Source organism: Prinia subflava, chromosome 3 (assembly GCF_021018805.1).
Source record: "Prinia subflava isolate CZ2003 ecotype Zambia chromosome 3, Cam_Psub_1.2, whole genome shotgun sequence".
NCBI lineage: Eukaryota > Metazoa > Chordata > Aves > Passeriformes > Cisticolidae > Prinia > Prinia subflava.
The window spans coordinates 9,185,988-9,207,592 of NC_086249.1; the positions used below are offsets into that span (position 1 = coordinate 9,185,988).

The window sequence follows — 21,605 nt, forward strand, 5'->3', positions numbered from 1 at the left end:
ATACAGGTCTACTGTAACAACATTAAAGGAATCTTACAAAAAAGAAAAAAAAGAAAAAAAAAAAGGAAGAAAACTGTGTCAAAAAAAAAAAGTTACATGGAACAAACTTGGCAGGAAAGGAACATGCACAATTCAGCATTAGTACCAAGCAGAAACTACACACTCAATGAGTGCTACCCATGGCCATCTAAGGATTAAAAAAAAAAAAAGAAGTTTCAGGTAGAAAAATCACCCAATCACACTTCAGATATACTGCACTAAAGCCATGGTAAACTAACCACCTGTATTTTATGCATATTTCAAGGTCAAAATAAGAGACTCACTGCTGTAAATGCAATCAAACCCTGAAGCATCTGCGGACAATTTCTTAAACATCAAACCCAAAACAATTAACAAACACCAAGCCCAACACAAGACATCTCACACTGCTGTTCACATCACTTACACACAATTTGATACATTCAAGCTACTCAGAAAAGCCTTTCTGCTTTTTTATCTGTAAGCAAAGGAAAACACTCCTCCTCTCCCTGCTCAAGGTATTGCTGGCACAGCAACAAACAATGAAGAATCTTAAACTCCCTACAAGTCTCCCACACATAAAACCATTTTAAAGAAGTGAATACACTCACAAAATGAACAGGGAAACAGGCAAGAAAGTTATCCTCTAGAAAAACAATGGCATGGGGGCAAAAGTAAAAACAAACAAACAAGCAGGTCATTATATGAGATTAAATCCCCCTTTCTTTTAAGGTGGAGACTACACATCTGTGAGAAGCTAAACTCAGTGTGATGATGTCAATTAAACCATTTTATTCCCCACCCCGTCCTCCCAGTGATAACCAATCACAGTTCCAGGGCAGAATGACCTGAAACACCCATTTGCCTAGGGAAGCTAAAGAGCCCCAAGAACCCATGTTCAGAGCCCTGAGAACACAGGCTGCACCAACCCTATTCCCAGCCAGAACAAACGTGCAGTAAGCAGTGACAAGGCAGGGCAGATGGATGACCAGCAGTGTTGCTTTCTGCTGAAATTGGGCAGCACAAAATAATGTCTCTCAGAAAAACAATGGGCCTTTCAATTACTCCTCAGGTAGTAGCAGCTACATATACCACCCTGAGCCCGAATTATTTTTAAGATTTGCAAGATTCAATTCTACCAGACATATCAGTTTCAAGTTATTTCCATGGCTAATTTCATCTCCAAAGCCTGAAAAGCGTAACCTTGGTAAATAAGAGGTCAGACTTGAACATCAGCTTTACTGGAGTGACAAGAAAGCACAAACATTAAGAACATCCCTCAGTGTCCTGTCTGAGGACACCGTCCCGAGGACAGGACCTTTTAAATAATGCAGCAGGTGTGCAGTCAGTCTATCACCAGCATTCTGAAGGTTACCTGGCCTAACACAAACATTCAACCTCCACAGCTGAAGAGACAAATCCACCTCCAGTGTAAATGGTACCATGCAAAGCGTGCCCCATTAGAGCTTGTAGTGCTTTCCTTCCATATTTCACCACAAACGTTCAAGATCACAAATGGCTAAGCGTTCAGCTTTGCACGAGTCTGTTAGGTGTCACAGTGTGCAAACATGCCAAAAACTCTGGTCAGGCAGCACGAGGAGCCCCGAGGAGGAGCGGTGCACACAACTGCAATCAGAGGTACCTCATCGTCATAACCCCCCTCCTCTGACTCAATGACAAAAGTCCCTACATCAGGGATCGCCACCTCTACCACTCGCTGGGGAGGAGCTGCTTGAGCTGGGGCATTACCAGAGCTCTGCAGAAGAAAACCACCATCAGTACGTGTCTGGGGAAAAAAAGAATCGTCATAATCATCACCAGAAAACACAGTAAAATTATGGAGAGATGCAAACTGGCAGGCTGATCTAGTACAATGGTGTCCACTGCTGAAAATCTGAAAAAATTCAGAAACTGTATCTAATTAGAGAATATAAGTGATACCTATAATTTTTTAAGCAGTACATTTTAAAATTACTAGCCATAACAAAATTACAAGCCACAATTACTAAAATTATTTCATTTGTTCTTTATTCACTAAGTCTATCTTTATAGGTTAGTACACTAGTATTACAACTCTAATATCTATTACAAATTTAAGTTACTTGGCAAAGAATGAGTCTGTGAATCACCATTTTTTGTACATTTCACCCCAAAATTACTAAGTATATCATAAAATATCAGGATAGTTTAGGAAGGCACCTCAAAGATCATCTAGTCCTAAAGATGCCACCCATTAGATCAGGTTGCTCAGGGACCCATCCAGTCTGGCCTTGAAGAGGGCCAGGTCAGATACTTCATATCTGAAATACCTGATGAAGTCACACTAAAGGATAGAAACAAATGAAAAGCTAACATTTCACGATGCGCTGGGAGAAAAAAAAAATATACACAAAAAAGCCTCTAACAACCAAGATATTTTAAAGAATACTTAAAGGAGCATTACATTCAACTGGCTTATTTTTTAGAAGAGTAATTAAACAGAAAATCAGGAGAAAATTATCCTAATCACTAAAATTCTTGGTATGTTTAACTAAGTTCTAAACAACAGTGGAGTCAAATCTTGGCTCCTATGGTCTATCATTGAATAATAGGCAGTTTGCAATATTTGCAGAACTTAAACCTTGACTCTAATCCAAGCAATCTCGAAGTGCTATGCTGCTTGTTCTGCAACTGTAACAATAGCCTCACCTTTTACCAAAGAGTCCAAAAACACATTCAGTATCTATTTATACCAAATACATACAAATACAAAGGAAGGCTGTGCAATCAGAGGGCAGAAAAAAAGGACAAAAGGCATAAACTGGACAAAATGACATGTGGTGAATAACCTACAATCCTGTTACATGTGCTGATGTTGGCTTTCCTTCTTTTAAAAATGGACAAACAAAAAGTGAAGTAATGGAATATATGCCTGCATGTCTGAATGCATATGGAAGCAGAATAATTAGTAAACATGCTGATACACTGAGAAGGAAGCACAATTCAGCAAAAGTGAAATTTGGGGATACAGAGAACAGCTTTGAAATGTTAACAGAATACCTTCAGACTAATTAGAAATTTACATTTTAACAGCTGAAGTACACTTAATTCTAAGTAATGTTTGCATGGTTTGGTTTTTTTTTTCCTTTTGTCTCATTAAACAGATCATGGTGTTCCCCAGCCACAGTCTTGTAAAGTCCCAAAGCTGCCCAAGTGCCCTTATCCTGAACTGCAACACTTGATCCATGGAAAAAAGTCTAAGATTCTTTCACATCCCACTGGGATGGTGCCCACAAACCCAGGAAGGAGAACAGCCTTATGAAAGACATTTTATCGTGCATTTTGGTACCTTCATAGCCATCTTTTCAGCTGGAGTAACATGTATTAAACAGCCTCTCATTAAGCTGTTGTGAGAACCCAAAAAAGGCCAAGATGCAGCAGCCTAAGGCTTTAGTGGCAGAACATCTTTTTATCCAGAGTTAGATAAGTTTCCCTGTTAGCTTCAATTTCAGTTTAGCACAGGAAATGTCCTTCCCTGCCTTCCTGACACCACAGGAGGAGTGGAAAACCCAGCAGATCAACAGACTGCCAACAAGCTGTCACATAATTTTCAAAGATTTTAAGGTATTTGGGGGCCAGACTGCTTCTGTTTAATGAGGATTCACAGCTGATCTTGGGAGGCATTTTGCACAGATCTAAACTGTTCATATCCTCAGTGGTTACTAGGGATGCCTAAGGAGCTATACTGTACATTTATGAATACAGTTCCAAGGCAGATGCATATATTGCTTGAATGGCACTTAGTTTTGTGGCAAACACATTTGCCATTTATCTACCTACTTATAGGGAAGGACAAAAATATTTGCTGAAAGAAAAAAAAAAATCAAATATTACTTTCATTAATAACCCATAAAATAGTTCATGTCCCATTCTTCTTAGTATACTTTGTAGTGAAAACAAAAACACCCAACACTGATTATTATAAACATTTTAAGCTAATATAGGCATCCTATGAATCACAAAAAATGATTTTCGTCAAGTTGTGAATCTGCATTAAAGCTACAGAATACTGTTGAAAAACCCCTCAGTTTTGAAAGCTACATTACTTTCCACAAGTCTGTCAAAGAAACTCAATTATATTCTTCTATTTCCCAGATAAAAACCTGAATGTCTAAAGCAATATTTTTCACATCTTTTACATGAACTGCCAATGTTTACTCCTCAAAAGTACATGGGATCATCCAACCTTTTTAAAAGATGGTGGGCACAAACAGCTGGTTGTAATTTGAACAATATACTGTACTCCTGACAAGCACTTTAATCTCACAGAGAACACCTATCTCAGTATTTTTTTTGCACTACACCCTTTACCATTGTACACAGTTTCTGGATGGACTTCAGTGTTGGACAGTCCCTGAAGCAAAAGCAATTTTCAGTTCAAAGTTTCCAGACTCACACCCTTTTATCAGTTTTTTTGTCATTTTCACTTGCAAAATAAAAGCAAAACAAGTATTTCAAGTTTCAAAATATCCTCACCGTATCCATTATGGCTTCTGGACCTCTATCTTCTTGTTCAGCTAAAGCTTTATTGATTGCTTGTACAGAATCTTCTTTTAAGTGCTTTGAAATATCAGTTCTTGATGGCTGCTCTAAATACTCTGGTTCTCCTGCTTGAACTTAGTGACAGAAATAAGATAACAATTTTATGTGTTAACATCAGCATGAATTTTAAATTGATTAGTTCTCTTTAGATCACTGTCTCATAGATAAATAAATGCAGGGTAGGTCACACAATTCACAAACACAGCTTACACCAGTCTGCATCTCATGTCATTTTAAACACCTCCCCACAAGTGGATCCCTGATTTTATATTAGGAACAACTGATCTGTCCTGTCTATAGACCCATTAAGGCTCTTGAGTGAGGGGTGTTCATCAATCAACCATCAGGGATGACAGAGAACAAATGTGAGATTCTAGCTGGAGTTTCTGTGGGATACAGACTCAACATATGGAATGATCTCCAGCCACTTGAGTGCAAGGTTTATTTTCACTTTGCAAAGTAATAAACGCATTATATTTTCTGCCTTAAGGGAGATCTCAGTCTCCTTCATTTGAGAGCAATAAAGTTATTAGTATAAATAGGGTCTTATATTCCTTACATGATGAAACCAAGTTTTGGCAGACTAAGTATTCATTTTGTACTTTCCATTACTAACAAAAGAAATAGCATGAATCTCAAAGTGTTTGTGAACTCTAAACATAACAAGAGATGAAGCAACTCTCCATAGAGTTTGCAAAACAAACAATGCCATTAAATCACTGCACTTCTTACACTCACGTAACACACACAGCCTACTGCAATGGAGCAAAAGGTGGATGTTGCCAAAACCTGGCAGCTCTGGTTTGTATTCAAATTGCCAGTGGTCCTTACTAACTAGGTTCCTACAAGCATTGGCCTCAGAGTTGCTGGTTAGAATCTTTTCCACAATTTTAACACCCTCATTTCCACACAGTAATTTCTTATGCAGGCCCTACTATCATTAAAACTATTCAAGGCACTGCACCAAATATATTACTCTGCTCTTCAGATATAAATGCTGTTCTAATTTAAAATGTGACTGCAGGTCTCACACTAAATTGTCCTGAATAGAAGAAATACATCATTTACAGACTAACAAATCCTCAAAACCTATCTTAAAAAGCCTCAGTTTCTATGGGGTGGAAAAAGAAAGAAAAAACCAGCTCAGGGCAGCTGGGAGGTAAAAGGCAGAAGAATCAATGAATAATTATTTTCTTAAAATAAAAAATGAAATGCAAAAACCCACCCCAACAGGCTAAATTTCAAGTACAGCTACCTTGGCCAAGTAAATAGCTGTAATTCAAGATTACACAAATTAACTTTTTCTTCCTTTGTTATGTTGTAAAATGATATACACAAGCCCCAGTGATTTTTGGTGCCACTCCCTTTCCAAACAGGTAGAAGCACTAACCTGGAGCAGGTGAGGGTGCTGGTGCCCTGGGTATCTGAGATAACAATTTCTCCTGCTGTGCTTTCTGAGCAAGTTCTGCATCCCACTCTTCAAGTTCTTTCTCAAAACGTTTATTGTCTTCCTTGACATAATCCCTTAGATCAGAAGGCAACGTGTCCATTCCAACGAGGATCTGCCCCGTTTCTTTGTTAAACTCATCTGTGGTAACATGAAATAGAAGTTTCAGAAAAAGAAAGAATAGGACAGGAGAGTAGCAAGTATGTTCGGCAGATAGCCTCAAGTGAATTACCAGAAATATACAGTGTAACACCAGACTCCCAAAATTGTGTTAGTTTTAACTGGTTTTACTATCTGGTGAGCACTCTGTGTGAACATTCAGAGAATACTCACAAAATCCCCACCATTGCTTAACTGTATTACTGTCACAGAGAGCTGGACACAGCTAAACTTCCCAAGAGAAAAGGGGAAGGAGAGTGGGAGAGTGGACCTGCAGGAATTCAGAAAGCCATTTGATAAGTGCACCACTTAGAGTCATCTTCCTTTTGCTTTGAGAATGGTTTCTGCAGGGGTACCCAGATCTCAGGGAATCCACCAGCAGTAATTGTCCCACAGTGAGCAGGCCTCAGATTTAATTGGAATGGCACAGGCAGCCTACAGGGCCCAAACACCCTAAGGCTGCAAATGCACCACCAACCTGGCAGCCTACGAATGTCAAGGGTAATATTGGCTCTCATTTAAAAATGAGCACTTGAGCCTTCTGCCCTACGAAAAAACAGGAACCTGAATATTTTCCATGACCTTCCACTGAATCTCTGGACACTTTCACAGACAGCTCTCTGTCTACAATTATCAAAAACTTCATGCTAAGGGATCTCTGTCCTCTCTTTAAACATTTCCATACAAAGCCTTCTAGCTGTATACTCCTACGTGACCTACATGAAAAAAATTACCCAACCCATGTATTACTTAGGTTTGATGTGTGGTTGGTAGGGCTAAGTCATTCACATTTCAATTTACTGCATAAGCTTTCAAGTTTCCACGCTCCAGTAGAGTGTATCAGGGCTCTGAAGCTTAGGGGGAAAAAAGCAGCTACATGAGGATTTTAATGTCAAAAGGCTCATTTCTCTATTTCCATACTTCTCTTCTAATCTTGAGATAAACCCTCCAAAGTTCTTCAATCCCTTCTCTAAAATATTTACAAATTATCAAAGAGTTTGGTTTTTTGTCTTAATAATGCTGAAACACTGGCATTATCTTTAATGATCTGTAGGTTGAACAGCAATTGTTCAACCCACAAAAACAAACACTTAGGAGCAGGAATAAAACTTTCAATAACTACCAAAAACATATCAAAAATCTGGAAATCCATCTGAAAGACGTTTGCTTTACCAATGTATTCAGCTATTCTATATCATGCAGAATCTGTATTGATAACATTACCTTGTATCAAGTACTGCTCCTTGTCATTGATATACATTAAACAGTATGCACTGGCGTTCCTGTAACCACCAAAAGAGTCCCGTTCCAGCTCTTCCCAAGTTGACTTTGTCACAGAAATATCATTATATTTCATCCATCTGTTCTGGTGGTGGTCATAAATATATGCCCAGTAGTGTCCTGCATTCGCTTGACCCTCATGAACTAAGACAGCATGCAACCTATAAGGAACCTTAAAAAAAAAAAAACAAAACAGAAAATAAAACAAATGTCAAACCCTCCTTGACAGTATTTAGTTCCAATTGTATGTCAGCAGTAAGTGCTACATGAAATAAAAATAACTGAAATCAAGTTAATTAGAATCAAAACACAACACAGAGGAAAAACCAGTAAAACTAGTAACCCACTAGGCATAAGGACTTGGAACTATGTTACCTACCACTACTAGTTACAGGAGATCTTAAAAATATTAGTGTACAACATAAATGTCTACTCTGCTGTCTTTAGTGCCACACATCCTCTTTTCTTAATTCCTTAGTATTCCTACCTTCACTGTATCTGCCAAAAAACCCCCTCAAATAAGTCAGCCTTGACTGTCTATGATTTGCTTCAGTTCTGCCCTGGCAAACCTGTCAAAAAGTCTGGAAAGCCACATGCAAATTCAAGGTAATAACCTCAGTGTTTTCTGTGTGACAGAAAAAGAATTTATTTAAATTTATATCTGCTTCAGTTACACAAAAATAGAAGTCCTACATTAGAACAGGCATATAACTGTTTTCCAGTATTTTATACTGTATCAGGAAAAGCTAAATAAAGCATGGAAGACCTGAAAAGGTCCTGTCCTCCTCCTGAGGCAAAGGACGCTAGCAGTTTCTAGGATAAGCGTAAAATTAATTCCAGGCTACACCTGTAAACCAACTAGTAAGAACAATGGGAAACCAAAGGAGAGAGAGAAGCAGAATGAATGAGTCGTTCCTTAGTTACAAGTCTTTTAAAAACTTTTTAGTGATTGACTCATTTTAACCTGCTGGAATAGCACATGCAACATATAAGGGAAAGCTGAGCTCCCCTGCTGTGCACAGGGTGCCTCAGTGACAACAGCTCAGCTAGGATGGAAAACCCCAAACTGACTTGTACTGGTGTCACAATGTGGACTGAAGATACACACTCAAGGTGTACTCAGTATTTTTTGCAAATATCGTTTGAGTACTACAACCCTCGTAAATACACAACTGTGACTGGAGAAACCCCTTGAAGTTATTTTTAACCTGATCAGTCTCTTCCAGGCTATGTGCAAGTGCTGGAGAGTTTGCAACTCCCCTTGAACTGTAAAGTAGAGTGAGTGCACAGCAGCTGGAATCAAACAGCCTGTCATTCCAGAGACCAAACGGCACTCTAAATCTCCCAAACACAAGAAGTATACACAGAAGAAATCCTGGCAAGTCCTTAAATCTGAATGCTCTGGGGTTTTTAACATCTGTTATTAAACCAGTGTGAAAGCCTTAAAATCTTTTGTGCAAATACACAGGCTTGCAGTCATCCTTAAAATGACTGCAAGCCTGTATATATGCACAAAAATGTATGCAGATCCTGATTTTAAAAAATGTGTCTCTTTAGACTTTGTCAAAATAAAATTTGCTTACTCTAAAATCAGGAACTAAAAATCCCCATTGAATTTAAATCGTTTTACTTCAAACCATGCTAACTGGGTCAGCTTAAGGGTCCCCACCATTTCCTCCTAGTCAGGAGAAGCAGCTGTCATCCATCCACACTGAGCTTTCAGGAATGCTCCCCACAGAAGTCTGTGACCAGGGGACAGGTGAGCTCAGTGCCAACAGGCATCTCTTGTGATAAGCCATTATATCAACAGTAATTAATAGCACAGGGCAACACAAGCACAGGTGGCATCAAACTTCTTAGTTTACACTTAGTACTCATGAAGCACGAGTGGAGCTTCACCAACCCCATCACAAGTAGCTGCAGAACGGGTATGTCAAAGCTGCTATATCCAAGATGAACTCCCACAGAAAAAACAGCTGTGTCTGTTTCCCAACAGCAAGTTCACAAAAGGAAGGAAATAAATAACAGCTGATGAAACACTCATTCAGGAGAATGAAACAATAAAGATTTTGGGAATGTATTTCATATGACAATTTGACAAAGGTTTTATGGACTACTGTATCTCCTTAGAATCCGAAAGGACAAAAGGAGAAGACAAAGAGCTTCTCAAATAGTTCATAAATACACTAGGAAGCAGATATTGTACTTTTGTCTTAAAAATGTGTCTAGTTTTATGTGCCTAGAACTTGACTTCAAGACTGCAATCCTGCAATTGTATTGTGCAGAGGGAAACACCAATAGTGTGAAACTGCTCCCAGGGAATGGGGCAATAGCCAGCTATCAAATCACCCAGAGACAGAGGCAGGCACTCTGTGTACCTGCCTCCTTCCTATTGTGCCAAAAGAGCCACAGGGACAAACCAGCCGAGCTGTGGAAGGGCAGCTTCCCTTCCTCCCTTCCAGCCTGTGATTTCAGATGTAGTAAACCTACTTTGTGTTTCACTAAATAATCTCTTTTCTTTTGTAATGACAGCTGACTGGTATCTTTGCTATCCAGAGGTATTTCCTCTTGTAACACCTAAGCCAACACAGGTAGACTATTCAGATGCAAGCTACTAAATTAATTCATTTTACTGTTAGATGATATGCAGCCTGTGCCCTTCTTTTCGTAACACAAGTATTAATGAATAAAAGTGCCTGCTAGTAGCAAGCTTAAAGAAAGTCATCTAGGCAAATCTGCCTGAAATCCTTAACATCAGAGTTCTGCTGCCAGTAACTATTAGAAGCTATGTACAAAATGAAAACATACCTCAAGGAAACTTTAAGCTGAATAGATCTTACTTGGAATGAAAATAGTTCTTTTTACTAACAGAAAGTAACAGAGGAAGTAATCCTTAACCTTAAAATCTGTCAGAGTGAGAGAACATGAGTACGTGAACATAAGAAATAGCAGAGGACCCACAACTCCACAGTAAAACATTCTAAAAACACTGTTCAGATTACACAGAATGAGAATCTGCTAGAAGACAGCTTAGACTAATAATCAAAGTTGTGACTGATACGTAATCTAGACAAAGTTTCAAAAGAAAAAAAAAAAACCAAACCCAAAAAAACAAGCCAACAGCAACAAAACCACTCAGTGGGATTAACTACAAATCAAAATCAGGAGCCTGGATTTTCCATATATTAGCACAGAAGTTGCAATACACAGTGGCACTAAGCAGCTAAGTAAATAGTACTTTCCTGTGTCTAATGCTTCACCACCTTAAAGCCATAAGGTTACTGAGCAATATGGCCAAACCAGGGCAAGAAAATTTTGTTGTGCAAATCTCCATCCAGGTAAAAAACAGGGATCAGAGACAGAACACATCTGGGCTTTTCACCACAGCTGCCTAAATTTAAGCATGTCACCTGTAAAATACTGTAACACTGTCTTTCATCTGACTGTGCACAACTCAAGGGCTTACTAAACCCATTATGACTTTCCAATGAAATTTCTCAGAACACTACATAACTCTGTATACTTGGCTCTGTTTTCAAGCATCTAAGAACTTTTTAAAAGTGCCAAAAAAGTCTCTATTTTCAATTATCTCATGCCAAAACTGTACTTACTTGCACCATTGTTTTGTCAGAGTACATCAATTCAATTGTCCGGTGTATTCTGGATATACTTTCTTGTAAATCTGGAAGACAAAGAGAAGAAAGAACCTCTCTTCCACAAGGCTGTATAACTGCACATGGTTACATCTTTAATTCAGGAAAAGCCAAACAGGGGTGCATTTCACACGCGGTATATTTATATATATGCCAAACACTAAACCTTCTTGCACGGAAGATTTCCCCCACTTGCACAAATCCCTTCCTCCAGCAAGTGCCTTCCCCAGTGTGTGGCATCACCTCTGGTGTCGTTCTCTACTTCAGTCCTCCAGCGATGCAAGCAGCCCTCCAGGACAGAGAGCTCCTCCTCCGTGATGTGCCTCGGGGCCGGGTGCATGGGCAGGTCGGGGGGGATCCGCGACTGCGTGAACGGTTTGTGAATTACTGATCTCTGAACGGGAGAGGTGCTTGGGACATCTGAGCATGATGGGCCCTGCTGCTCTATTGTGCTGCGTTCATTCAAAACATGAAATGTAAAAATTGAATCAGCACATAGACAGACTAAAAGGGACACCATAAAAATAAGGTTTTTTAAAAGTAACAGTTTCCTAAAGTGCAGTCCAAAACAGGTATCTACAACAGCAACATGGAATTAGTGTTTCAATTCTGAAAGCTTTGTGCCGTATTACATATTAGCACAACAACAAAGTTTGCTGTATGTGAAACACTACTGAATAATTTCAAATCATGTCATACACATAAATAACTGTGGTTTGAAACATTTACAGCCAAATGGCAGAGAGAGAAATCACAGCAATTTCTCTTATGGCCAATGACCATAGAGCCCAATAAGCACAAATTCTCAGTTTAATGACTTCATGTGTCTTATGCCTATCACACATACTTTTCCTAATGTCCTACCTACTTATGTTAGCCAAACAGCAATAATGAAGGGACATCTGATATTTATGCCACACTGGAAATGCACTACCAACAGGTCTATATTTGTTCCAAACCACTTCAACTTGAATTGCAAAGCAGCCATCTTAGGAGAATTCTGCAAGAGCAGCAGGATAATAAAAATGAAGACTTGTTACAGATTTTTCTCTTCCTGTCAACAAGATCACCTCTATATAATTACACTATTGCATAGGAGGAATCTAAAGATCTTTCTTGCATGCCACTGATTTTTTATTTTTTGTACAGCATCATGATACAGTTTGAAGAACTTGGATTCTTCAGGAGTTTAGAAAGTTCTGAGAACATTATGAGCTGAAAACGTCACTCTATATAACATGCTGTGGTGTTTCTACACATGGACAAAAAAAGTCACAATACTTACATTTCTATAGAACATACTTCCTATAAAGGAGTTTGAATAGTTTGTTACTTTTGATATTGCATTTCATGCAAGCAATAATAACTTTTAAAAGTTTGTCTTCTCTTATCAATCACCACAATTTCTGTTGGCATTATATCAGTAAGGCATTGGAAATCTTAAAAGCCTTTTTAGAGTCATGTACTTCACTTCTCTGAATGACAAATTTAACAATCTTGACCGACCCAGAAGACAGAGCTCTACTGTCCAAATACAATACACAAAGGTATGTTATAAACTGTTAAGTGTCCACTTATACAAAGGTATACTCTATGATAGAATTATTTAGGTTGGAGAAAACTTCTAAGATGATCAAGTCCAACCATTAACCCAGCACTGCCAAGTCCACCACTAAACCATGTCCCTCATATTTTAAATATCTCCAGGGATGACCACTGACTTGGGCAGCCTGTTCCAACATTGGACAACCTCTTCTGTGAACAAATATTTCTTAGTATCCAATCTAAATCTCCTCTAGTGCAACTTGAGGCCATTTCCTTGTGTCGTGTCACTTGTCACCTGGGAGAAGAAGCTGGCTCCTACCTGGCTACACCCTCCTGTCAGGCAGTTGTAGAGAGTGGTAAGGTCTCCCTTGAGCCTCCTTTCCTCTGGGCTGAGGCCTCACAGCTCCCTCAGCTGCTCCTGCTCAGCCTTGTGCTCCAGACCCTTCCCCAGCTCTGTTCCCTTCTCTGGACTCTCTCCAGCCCCTCAATGTCCTTCCTGCAGTGAGGAGCCCAAAACTGAGCACAGGATTGAGGTGTGGCCTCAGCAGTGCCCAGCACAGGGGACAATCCCTGCCCTGGCCCTGCTGCCACACCACTGCTGATCCAGGCCAGGTGCCTTTGGCCTTCTTGGCCACCCGGGCACTGCTGGCTCTTGCTCAGCCACTGGTGACCAGCACTCCCTCGGTCATTTTTTGCTGAGCATCATCTGCAAACTGAACATACAACTCAATCCCCTATCCTGAGTTACTAGCTTGAATAGGGAGAAAAACAACATTATTGGACATTTATCTCTCTGGTACTTTAGCTACTCTGCATTTAAGAAGTCAGATTATTTAGGTTCCTGACAAATCTGGTAAGATACACAAACTGCATGGCAGGAAAGGAGCTTAGCTCCCAGGCAAAAAGTAACAGATAAAATGCACACCAGAAACCTTGATCCTATGCAGCACATACACACTGTCCAATTTAGATTCTTAAACAACACACATGAATCAATGACCTCACCAGAATCTTCTGTCTATTTAGAATTGTAGATGGAATTGGGCTGTGCTTGAAAATGGTAATCTCCTTGTGAAGCCATTTTTGTAAATGCATGAGAGAAACGCAGGTCATTAACATTTTTGGTTTTTTAAGCTTGCTGTGCTGAAATAAATGAGCAGAAACTTTACACCAGCCCCCTTAGGAGTGCCCAGTTTTACTGGGGTGGTGAACAAAGCAGCAGAACGTGTTCCCTCTGTCCTAGAGGCTGGCTTGCTCTGGCCTGTGCCTTACCTGGGGGGGATCTGAGGTGGCAGTGTGCCGCTGGCGGGGGCACTGGCACCCAGGTCATCCACGGGGGACGTGCACACCGGCTTGCTGGAGGCGAACTCCAGGGCATACTGCAGGACATCTACCAAGGGGAATCGTTTAGGACCAGAACCATAGCTTAAATATCTGTTAACCACAAAACGTATTAATGCCATCACTCACAGATACCAAAAAAAAAATTAAAGAAAGAAAAAAAGTATTTTTTTCTGATTGACTGCAATTAATTAAAGCAAACCTTTCCTAGAATACAGAAAAGTGAATCAGAATTACAACTCTTACAACATAGCTCCCAAAGAAAAGGTAAAAGAAAAGAGATATAGAAAGGAAATCTCAGGTAAATAATTATACACAAAGGGTATAATTGCAAAGAGTTATTCTATGTAGCCCATAATACTATTTGCATTTACACAGTTATCTATAGTACCGTTCTAATCTCTGTTGTAAAACTGTGAGGTACTCTTTGAGTCTCTTGATTTCATCTCGTTTAATTCTTGTTATTTCTCTGTTTTTGTGCATATACCTGTAAAATATAAATTCAGAAAGTGTCAGCCCAATAGTGAAACTGAGGTCTGTAAAAACTCACACCCTCCAGAACTTACAACATACTCAGCACTAAAACAGAACTGAGAAGAAATTGACCCTTTCCTTCCACAACTTTCAGAAGATGCTTTTTCCCCTGTTGATACCATGGATGACAAACATAGTATTAGAAAGCCACTATTAGAGAGATCCCAAATTTAATCAGTTTAAGTGGCAACCACAGAGCAATACTCCTGTTTCATTATTTAGGGTCACAAATAACATTCAGCAGCTAACTGAAAGTCATTCTGGTATTTCTGCTCTACAGAGAAACTGCATGCACTCATGCTGAGAATTGACTGCACGTTTGAAGAGTATCTGGAACACCACAAAATATCCAACTTGACACCCTGTTTCCCAAATGGACCCAAAAATGGTGTGATTTTTCAGAGTATTTTGCCTGTGTACACAAGTATCTAGCAATAAATGAAAGTGGAAGCAGGTTTTTGACACAAAGCAGCAGTGTGTCCTAAATTGTGATCTGTGTGTATTTTCTGAAACAGATGAAACTCATGAAAACTTTAACTTGTCTAAATGGAACATAAATTTACTATGATTCAAGTGAGCATAAGACACATCATCAACTTGAACAAAGTTACAAGATTTATTTTACATTCACATTAGAATTTTGTTGATGCTATTACACCGTACCTGTCTAGATACAAAATTGGAGGAAATTCTAATTTGTTGTGTATCTTCTCTGGTCTCCCCAAAGCCTGATTAAACTCAAATCTTGAGAGCTCAAAAGTTAAGACAGGAGGAAGCTCCGTGAACCAGTGCTAGATGAAGAAACAGAAATTCCCAAAATTAATGCCTTCCAATAGCAGAAATTCAGTAATAATGATACAGTACCTGCAGACCAACAGCTGTGAGAGAAACTGGTTTTAGAGAGTGGGTCAGCATCAGTTTCCCAACACTACCACTTTCTCCCTTCAGTGTAAACACAGACCATTTGTTGCCCATGCTGCATAAGAGCTTTGCTATCTGTGTTCCAGCAGAGGAGGCAGAAATACTTGTTCCACTCACATTTCTTTTGCTCATACAAAAGTCAGCTCATGCTTGAGCATACCTGCCTTGCCAACTGTTCTGTTCCTTAACTCCTCAATGATATTGAAAGGGTTACACTTAGCAAGTGTTTTTCCTGCTGTAGATCTCTCAGACTCAGCTTTCTGATCCTTTCATTCACCTGGTATCATTCAAAGCTTCTGACCCCTCTGAAAAACAATCAGCAAGTGTTTGACATTTCCTCCATACTAACAGCCTAAAGTTTCTACTCATGTCTCTAATTATTGCTGTCATCATCTTACCCCATTTGCCTTTGACTACTCAGCAGAGGTCTATCCATAGTCCTCTCTTTTTTTAACATACATTGTTTCTCAACTGCAATACAAATCCAGCTCCAGTTTCAGCACTGAAGGTATTTTTGTTCCTCTCCATTCTCAAACATAAAAACCACAGTCTACCCATTTAATAAGTTTTGAGTGTCTAACCATCACCTGAAGTTTCTCTGATTGCTGCAGACACCATTGACACATATTTGTCATCAGTGCCACAGCCCAGATGTGGCATTTGACTCAGGACTCACTTCAAGTTCTCCTATCCAGCCAAATGTCTTGAGTAGTTTTTTTATACAATACCTGGCAAACAGCCTTCTCTTCCTGTGCTTATGGCTAAAATTCTATTGAAGCAGGATTTAAGTTCCTCAGGACAGAGAATGTCTGTTTTTTCTGTTCCTACATTAGCTCACTTGCTGACACCCTGCTCTGTAACTGGGGCTTTAAGGCATCATGATAACAATATTAACAGTAATACTAATAATAATAGTACTCCACTGAAGTCAATGGTGAGAGGGAGGAAAAAAAACAGAATGTTACTTTGAGGATCTTTCAACACATGTGAGTATCACATTATTATTCTCTTTAAGCTTTAGTATCAAGCAACTCAGAGAAAAGTTACTTGAAGTCTTTGTTCAGTTGAGACAAACCATGTTACAGCCACAAGAAATTCAGAGTTCTTCAGTACTTCCAAACCTTCCAATGCATTGTAACATCTTTCAGGCCCTTCTTTTTAAACACAGCTACTAAAAGAAGCAATATCACTGTGGGTTACCTCAGGGAAACATAACTGATTTACCTTGGCCCTGGTAATAATGAAGCCATGTTTTTAATAGGATAGGAGTTAATACATTACTTTTCTTGGTTTTCCACCACTGTCAATCTGTCACGTGACTATTTCACTTCTATTTCCACGTGCTAAGAAGCCAAGCCGACAATGTCACAGAACTCAAAGCTTCAGAGTATAGACCTGTACTCTATCCTCACTATCCTGCTGTTTCCCAATTTCCCAGAATTACACGTTAAAATATTACAAGTCAAAACCAAAACAAAAAAACCCCACAAAATCCAACTCTGACATTTCTAGTCAAGCATTTATAAGAGACCTGACATTTTATGCATGAATACACACAGGTTATAACTGTAAGACAACCTTTAGTTCATAAGATGAACAATTGTGCTCTTGTAGTAGGTACATACAAGGTATCATTTGCATGAAGAAACTAAACTTGGGATTGTACCAAGAAATTTAAGAGATTTTGTTTTCTTCAAATTATAATTCAAGATATATGCTCATTGCAAAAGAGATGCCATAAAACATTTTTTTTAAAACACAGAATTGACACCAGAACTTCAGACTGGAGGATGATTTCAGTGTCACTAGGCTTCACAATTAAACTCAACGTATACTTTGATATGATTAAAGGAAAGCAACATTTCATTACTGCAAAAGATTGACATCAAGGAAGGAATCACATCTGAACTTTTTAGGCAAGTAGGAAAAACCTCCTAAGATTTCACATCTTTAAAATAACTGTGATGAAACATGAAAAGCTGTTTAAAGAAAAAGTAGCTCAGCCTTTACAGGCAATGAGGATTCCCATCTATACAGCAGGTGCCATGAACCATAAAAACCAGACATGAAACCTAAAGAAAAAATAAAGGGCACAGCAACAACATCCCAAGAGAAGTCCACAGGAGCACTTAACTCACCTCCTGACCAGACTTTGCAGAGTTTTCTGAATGGAGAGATTCAATTTCCCCTTCAATCATTGCAGCTTCTAGGCACTCATGCAAATCTTTAAAGCCATTAACTTGTAGTGGATACTGGCCAAACATTTCTGTATTTTCAAATTTTTTACCTTCACATGAAAAATTAAATAGTTAATGTTTTAGAACAAACATTTACCTTGAATAAAAGTGTATCAATCCTAAGTCAATTGATCTAGTCTACTGAACAATACCCACATTTTCTTATTGAACAATTTAATTATATGTCCAAAGAATTTATTAAAAAATGTTGCTGAAACAATATTGAAAATTACTGTATTTTCTTCTTCAGCCCATTTTTAATATTGTTTTAGCATCTTTTGGTAATAAGCAAAACTCAATATTACTTGGCACCACAGACATATGGGAAGTTTTACACATATAAATCAAAGTCCTCCCCTGCAAAAAGGAGATTCATAACACAAATGTATCAGCAAAGTCAGTGGAATTGCTGGTATGAAAAAGCCCTTTGTGTAAGTACATACTGCAAAAATAAGCCACAAAAGAGAACATTCATTTCTGTCCTGAAAACAAGATTATAATTTGGTAACATTGTATGAAGATGTAAGTGCAAACATCAGGAGAAATATGGGGGACAGGTGATTTCAACCTAGAATTCCAATTTATTTCAACCCAGAGTCAGTAACAAGCCTTGCATCTCCTAGCTTCTTTTCATTTGTTTGATTTTTAAATATCTCCTCTGTTAAAATGAGAATGTAAGGGATGAAAGTAGCTAAATATAAAGGAGTAAGAATGCTAGCTACTAGCAAGAAATTTGCAGAATCCTTCTGAAATCTGACAACTCATTGGAAACATGTCACAGAATAACCTGGAAGCCACTTAAAAGACTATAGCTGCTTCATTCAAATGTAAAAGTCATTCATTTGGATGGAAGGCAGAATCACCAACATTAAAATGACTCAAAAATACTTTCATGGCCACTTGGAAATAGAGAACAGTACAGTTCTGCAGATCAACTAATTACATACATGTAAGATAAAGAGAAGCTTGTTGAACAGTCTCTTCTTTCTTAGGCCTCTCTCCAACACTGCCCTTGGGCAGGTTTCCACTGACTTGTTTTCCAGCAAACTGTACTTTTAAAAGGGTGAGTTTTCCATATGAGAAACTGTGCAGAAGGAAATGTGAAATACAGTATTTTGCCTTCTGTATAATGTTAGTAAGTGATAACAGTGCCCCCATCATTTCTTCCAAGAATATATTTTCAGTATCTCACTCCAACTGCTGCACTGAGGACATACACTCAGCACCTGAAGGTTATGAAAACAGTCTCTGTGGATCCCTGCAGCCACTGCATTTCTCCTCAACCTCATACCTGACGAACCATTTGTCACAGACAAATGTGTGTATGTGTGTTCTCCACATCTGGTTCTGCACAAGTAGCTAAAATCCTAAAACTGCATCTATCACCTGTGTGCTTGGACAAGCATAGAACAGACATGAGCAGAGAAGTCCAAGCAAATCCTGATGCATACCTTCAAGTACACCTACTGCTAGAAATCGTCCATAAAACAACTCCACCATTGGGTTCTTTGGTTTCTCTCCATCCCTAAAAAAACAGGAGCTGTGTTAGAGCAAAACAATCCAAGTCAAAGCTACAGCCTTAGATTTATAAACTATGAACAAACTGCTCTGAATTTATTATAGAAATGATGTCCATTTTACTGTTAATTTATTTTTGTACTTTCGTCTAATCACAATAACAATGATTCAGCTATTTGCAGGGAAAAGTATATTCTGAAAACTAATTTTCAGAAGTGGTTCATTCTAAGACAATCTATGCAAACCGGATTCAATGATGAGTGGTAAACTATATAAAACCCTTGTAAAAACTGATTCTTGACACATTATAGAAAAAATCATCTATTCAAAAGAGTTTCCAGATGCTCACTGATACAAACAGTGAGTATTTACTTCTGAGATGAGAAAGAGGTGCAAGGTTTTTAAGTACTTTATCTACAGGATCAAAAAAAGCAAAATGGCATCAAAATAAAAAAGCCTAATTGATTATCTACAAAATACCTCTACTCTTTATATACTCTGGACTTTATGGAGCTAGATTTCTAACATGAAATAAGATGGTGAAAAAAGACAACTCATGGAAAAAAAATGGAAGTATTGACATGTATGGAAAAAAACACACTTGAACTAAAACAAGCTACAGAGTCAAAATCTTTTCAGCCATACAGAGAATTGGATTTTTAGTAATTTGGTTTGCTTTTCTCTCATCCAAATATTCAACATGTGGAACTAGAAAAAAAAAAATCTTACCTCTCTTCTTCAGCTTTAATTTGGAAGGCATCTTCTAGCCAATCTAATAATTTGTGTGTAAATTCACTAACGTCTTGCTGTTAAAAAAAAAAAAAAGTAATCAGTTCACATATGTAACAGAACACAACAAAGTGTCACCTTACAAGATCATTTTAGCACAATTCCCTTCCCTCTCCACCAGTGTTCCAAAACCACACAATGTCTAAGACTGTGCCATGATTGCTTTTTTTATGAGTGGCTCTGGTGTTCCTCAGCAGTGACACTCTCCTGTGATCCTTGTTACTTGGGCTCAGCTTTCACACCATGCTAGCCCAAAGGCATCTCATGAATCCCATTGTTCAAGCCCTTTGGTATCTAGCAAGTGGTGACTAATATTACTCTCATCCAGCACTAAATTCAGTGTACTATTGTAATTAAACACCTCAGCCATATAACATCATGTGGAAGAACAAAGCATCTGAAGAAACAGAATGTTTCTTCAAAAAAAGCAGAATATGCACATTAAGATTTGGGCAATAACCCTGAATATGAATACTTGTATTCTCCAAACCAGTATGTAAACAAGCAGTATAACAGGATTGTGCATTAACAGTATAGCCCTGGATGTACTGTTAGATCAGAACAGTATTCCTCTTTCAAAAGCCCACAGACTTAGAAGCTAAACTAAATCCGAAAAGTAAGAATGTTCAACTAATAGTTCATTTCTAAAATAATAGGAAGAAAGTGTATTGAATAAAATAGTCCTGATGTCTGGAATATTTTTTTTTCATATTTCTAATAAAAGTAACTAGAAATCTCATGATATTATAGGAAAAGGTCAACAACTGTGATAATTAGAAGTTGCTTTTCTGTGGATATTTGGAAATTCTGTAAGTACTTCCTATTACAATATGACCATATAAAAACATGCATAAACTTGATTGAAAATTCACGGAATTTACCTGTTGGGAATCATTTGATTTAAAAGCATCTTTAAGGATTTCAACTGCTCTTGATGGATCAACGTATTTTCTCTTTGAACCAACTAGAAGTGCAAACAGGTACCTCAATTCACGCATGAAAGGCAGATTCCTATGTTCCTGTATGTGAAGAATACAAATATTTAACAAAGTGATGACAGAAATCTACTGAACAGAAGTGTTACCCAATAAACTGCTGCCCAATAGTCATATAATTACGATTATAATCATAACAATATATAAGATTACTTCTAGTACTACCAAGGTAATGCTGCATGCCTTTTACTTGTCAGTGTTACAAAATAATGTAGTTCTCTGGGAAGAAAATTCCATTTCAGAAACTAAAATCTCCCTGAAATCATATCTAGATGACACTGTTTGTCTTGAAGTGGGCCTGAATTGACAACTGGACAGGTAGAGTTGCATTTAGGACAGAAATGTTTCTCTCAAGACTTTCAAAGCCTTAAGTAACACACTGCAACAATGTGCACAATTTTATCCAAATTAGAATTAGACTCTCTGTACCTCCAGAAGAATTTCTTGTGAGCCTACACAGTATTTGGCACCTTTTTAAAGCTTATTTTACTGAAGACTAAATTTCTAATGTCTATATTAACCTTTATTATTTCTCTTGACAAGTGAAATGGCCTGCTCTCCTTTCTACCCAATTCTGAAATACAGT

The 21,605-nt window shown here is 38.3% G+C and overlaps 1 protein-coding gene across 5 annotated transcripts in view; it reads right to left on the reverse strand.

Annotated features, from left to right (window-relative positions):
* USP25 (ubiquitin specific peptidase 25) overlaps positions 1 to 21,605 on the reverse strand; it is an 88,996-nt gene that overhangs the window by 13,008 nt on the left and 54,383 nt on the right. For 3 of the 5 annotated variants that reach the window (XM_063393890.1, XM_063393888.1, XM_063393893.1), the window contains 13 exons: positions 20,906 to 21,043; positions 19,965 to 20,041; positions 19,169 to 19,242; positions 17,619 to 17,767; positions 15,223 to 15,350; positions 14,417 to 14,512; positions 13,957 to 14,118; positions 11,383 to 11,591; positions 11,098 to 11,168; positions 7,430 to 7,658; positions 5,990 to 6,187; positions 4,534 to 4,673; positions 1,661 to 1,804 (listed from right to left, as the gene is read on the reverse strand). In XM_063393890.1, the coding sequence (XP_063249960.1) occupies positions 1,661 to 1,804; positions 4,534 to 4,673; positions 5,990 to 6,187; positions 7,430 to 7,658; positions 11,098 to 11,168; positions 11,383 to 11,591; positions 13,957 to 14,118; positions 14,417 to 14,512; positions 15,223 to 15,350; positions 17,619 to 17,767; positions 19,169 to 19,242; positions 19,965 to 20,041; positions 20,906 to 21,043 (1,815 nt within the window). The remainder of the gene's footprint in view (positions 1 to 1,660; positions 1,805 to 4,533; positions 4,674 to 5,989; positions 6,188 to 7,429; positions 7,659 to 11,097; positions 11,169 to 11,382; positions 11,592 to 13,956; positions 14,119 to 14,416; positions 14,513 to 15,222; positions 15,351 to 17,618; positions 17,768 to 19,168; positions 19,243 to 19,964; positions 20,042 to 20,905; positions 21,044 to 21,605) is intronic. The other 2 variants (XM_063393889.1, XM_063393892.1) reach the window with 2 other exon arrangements.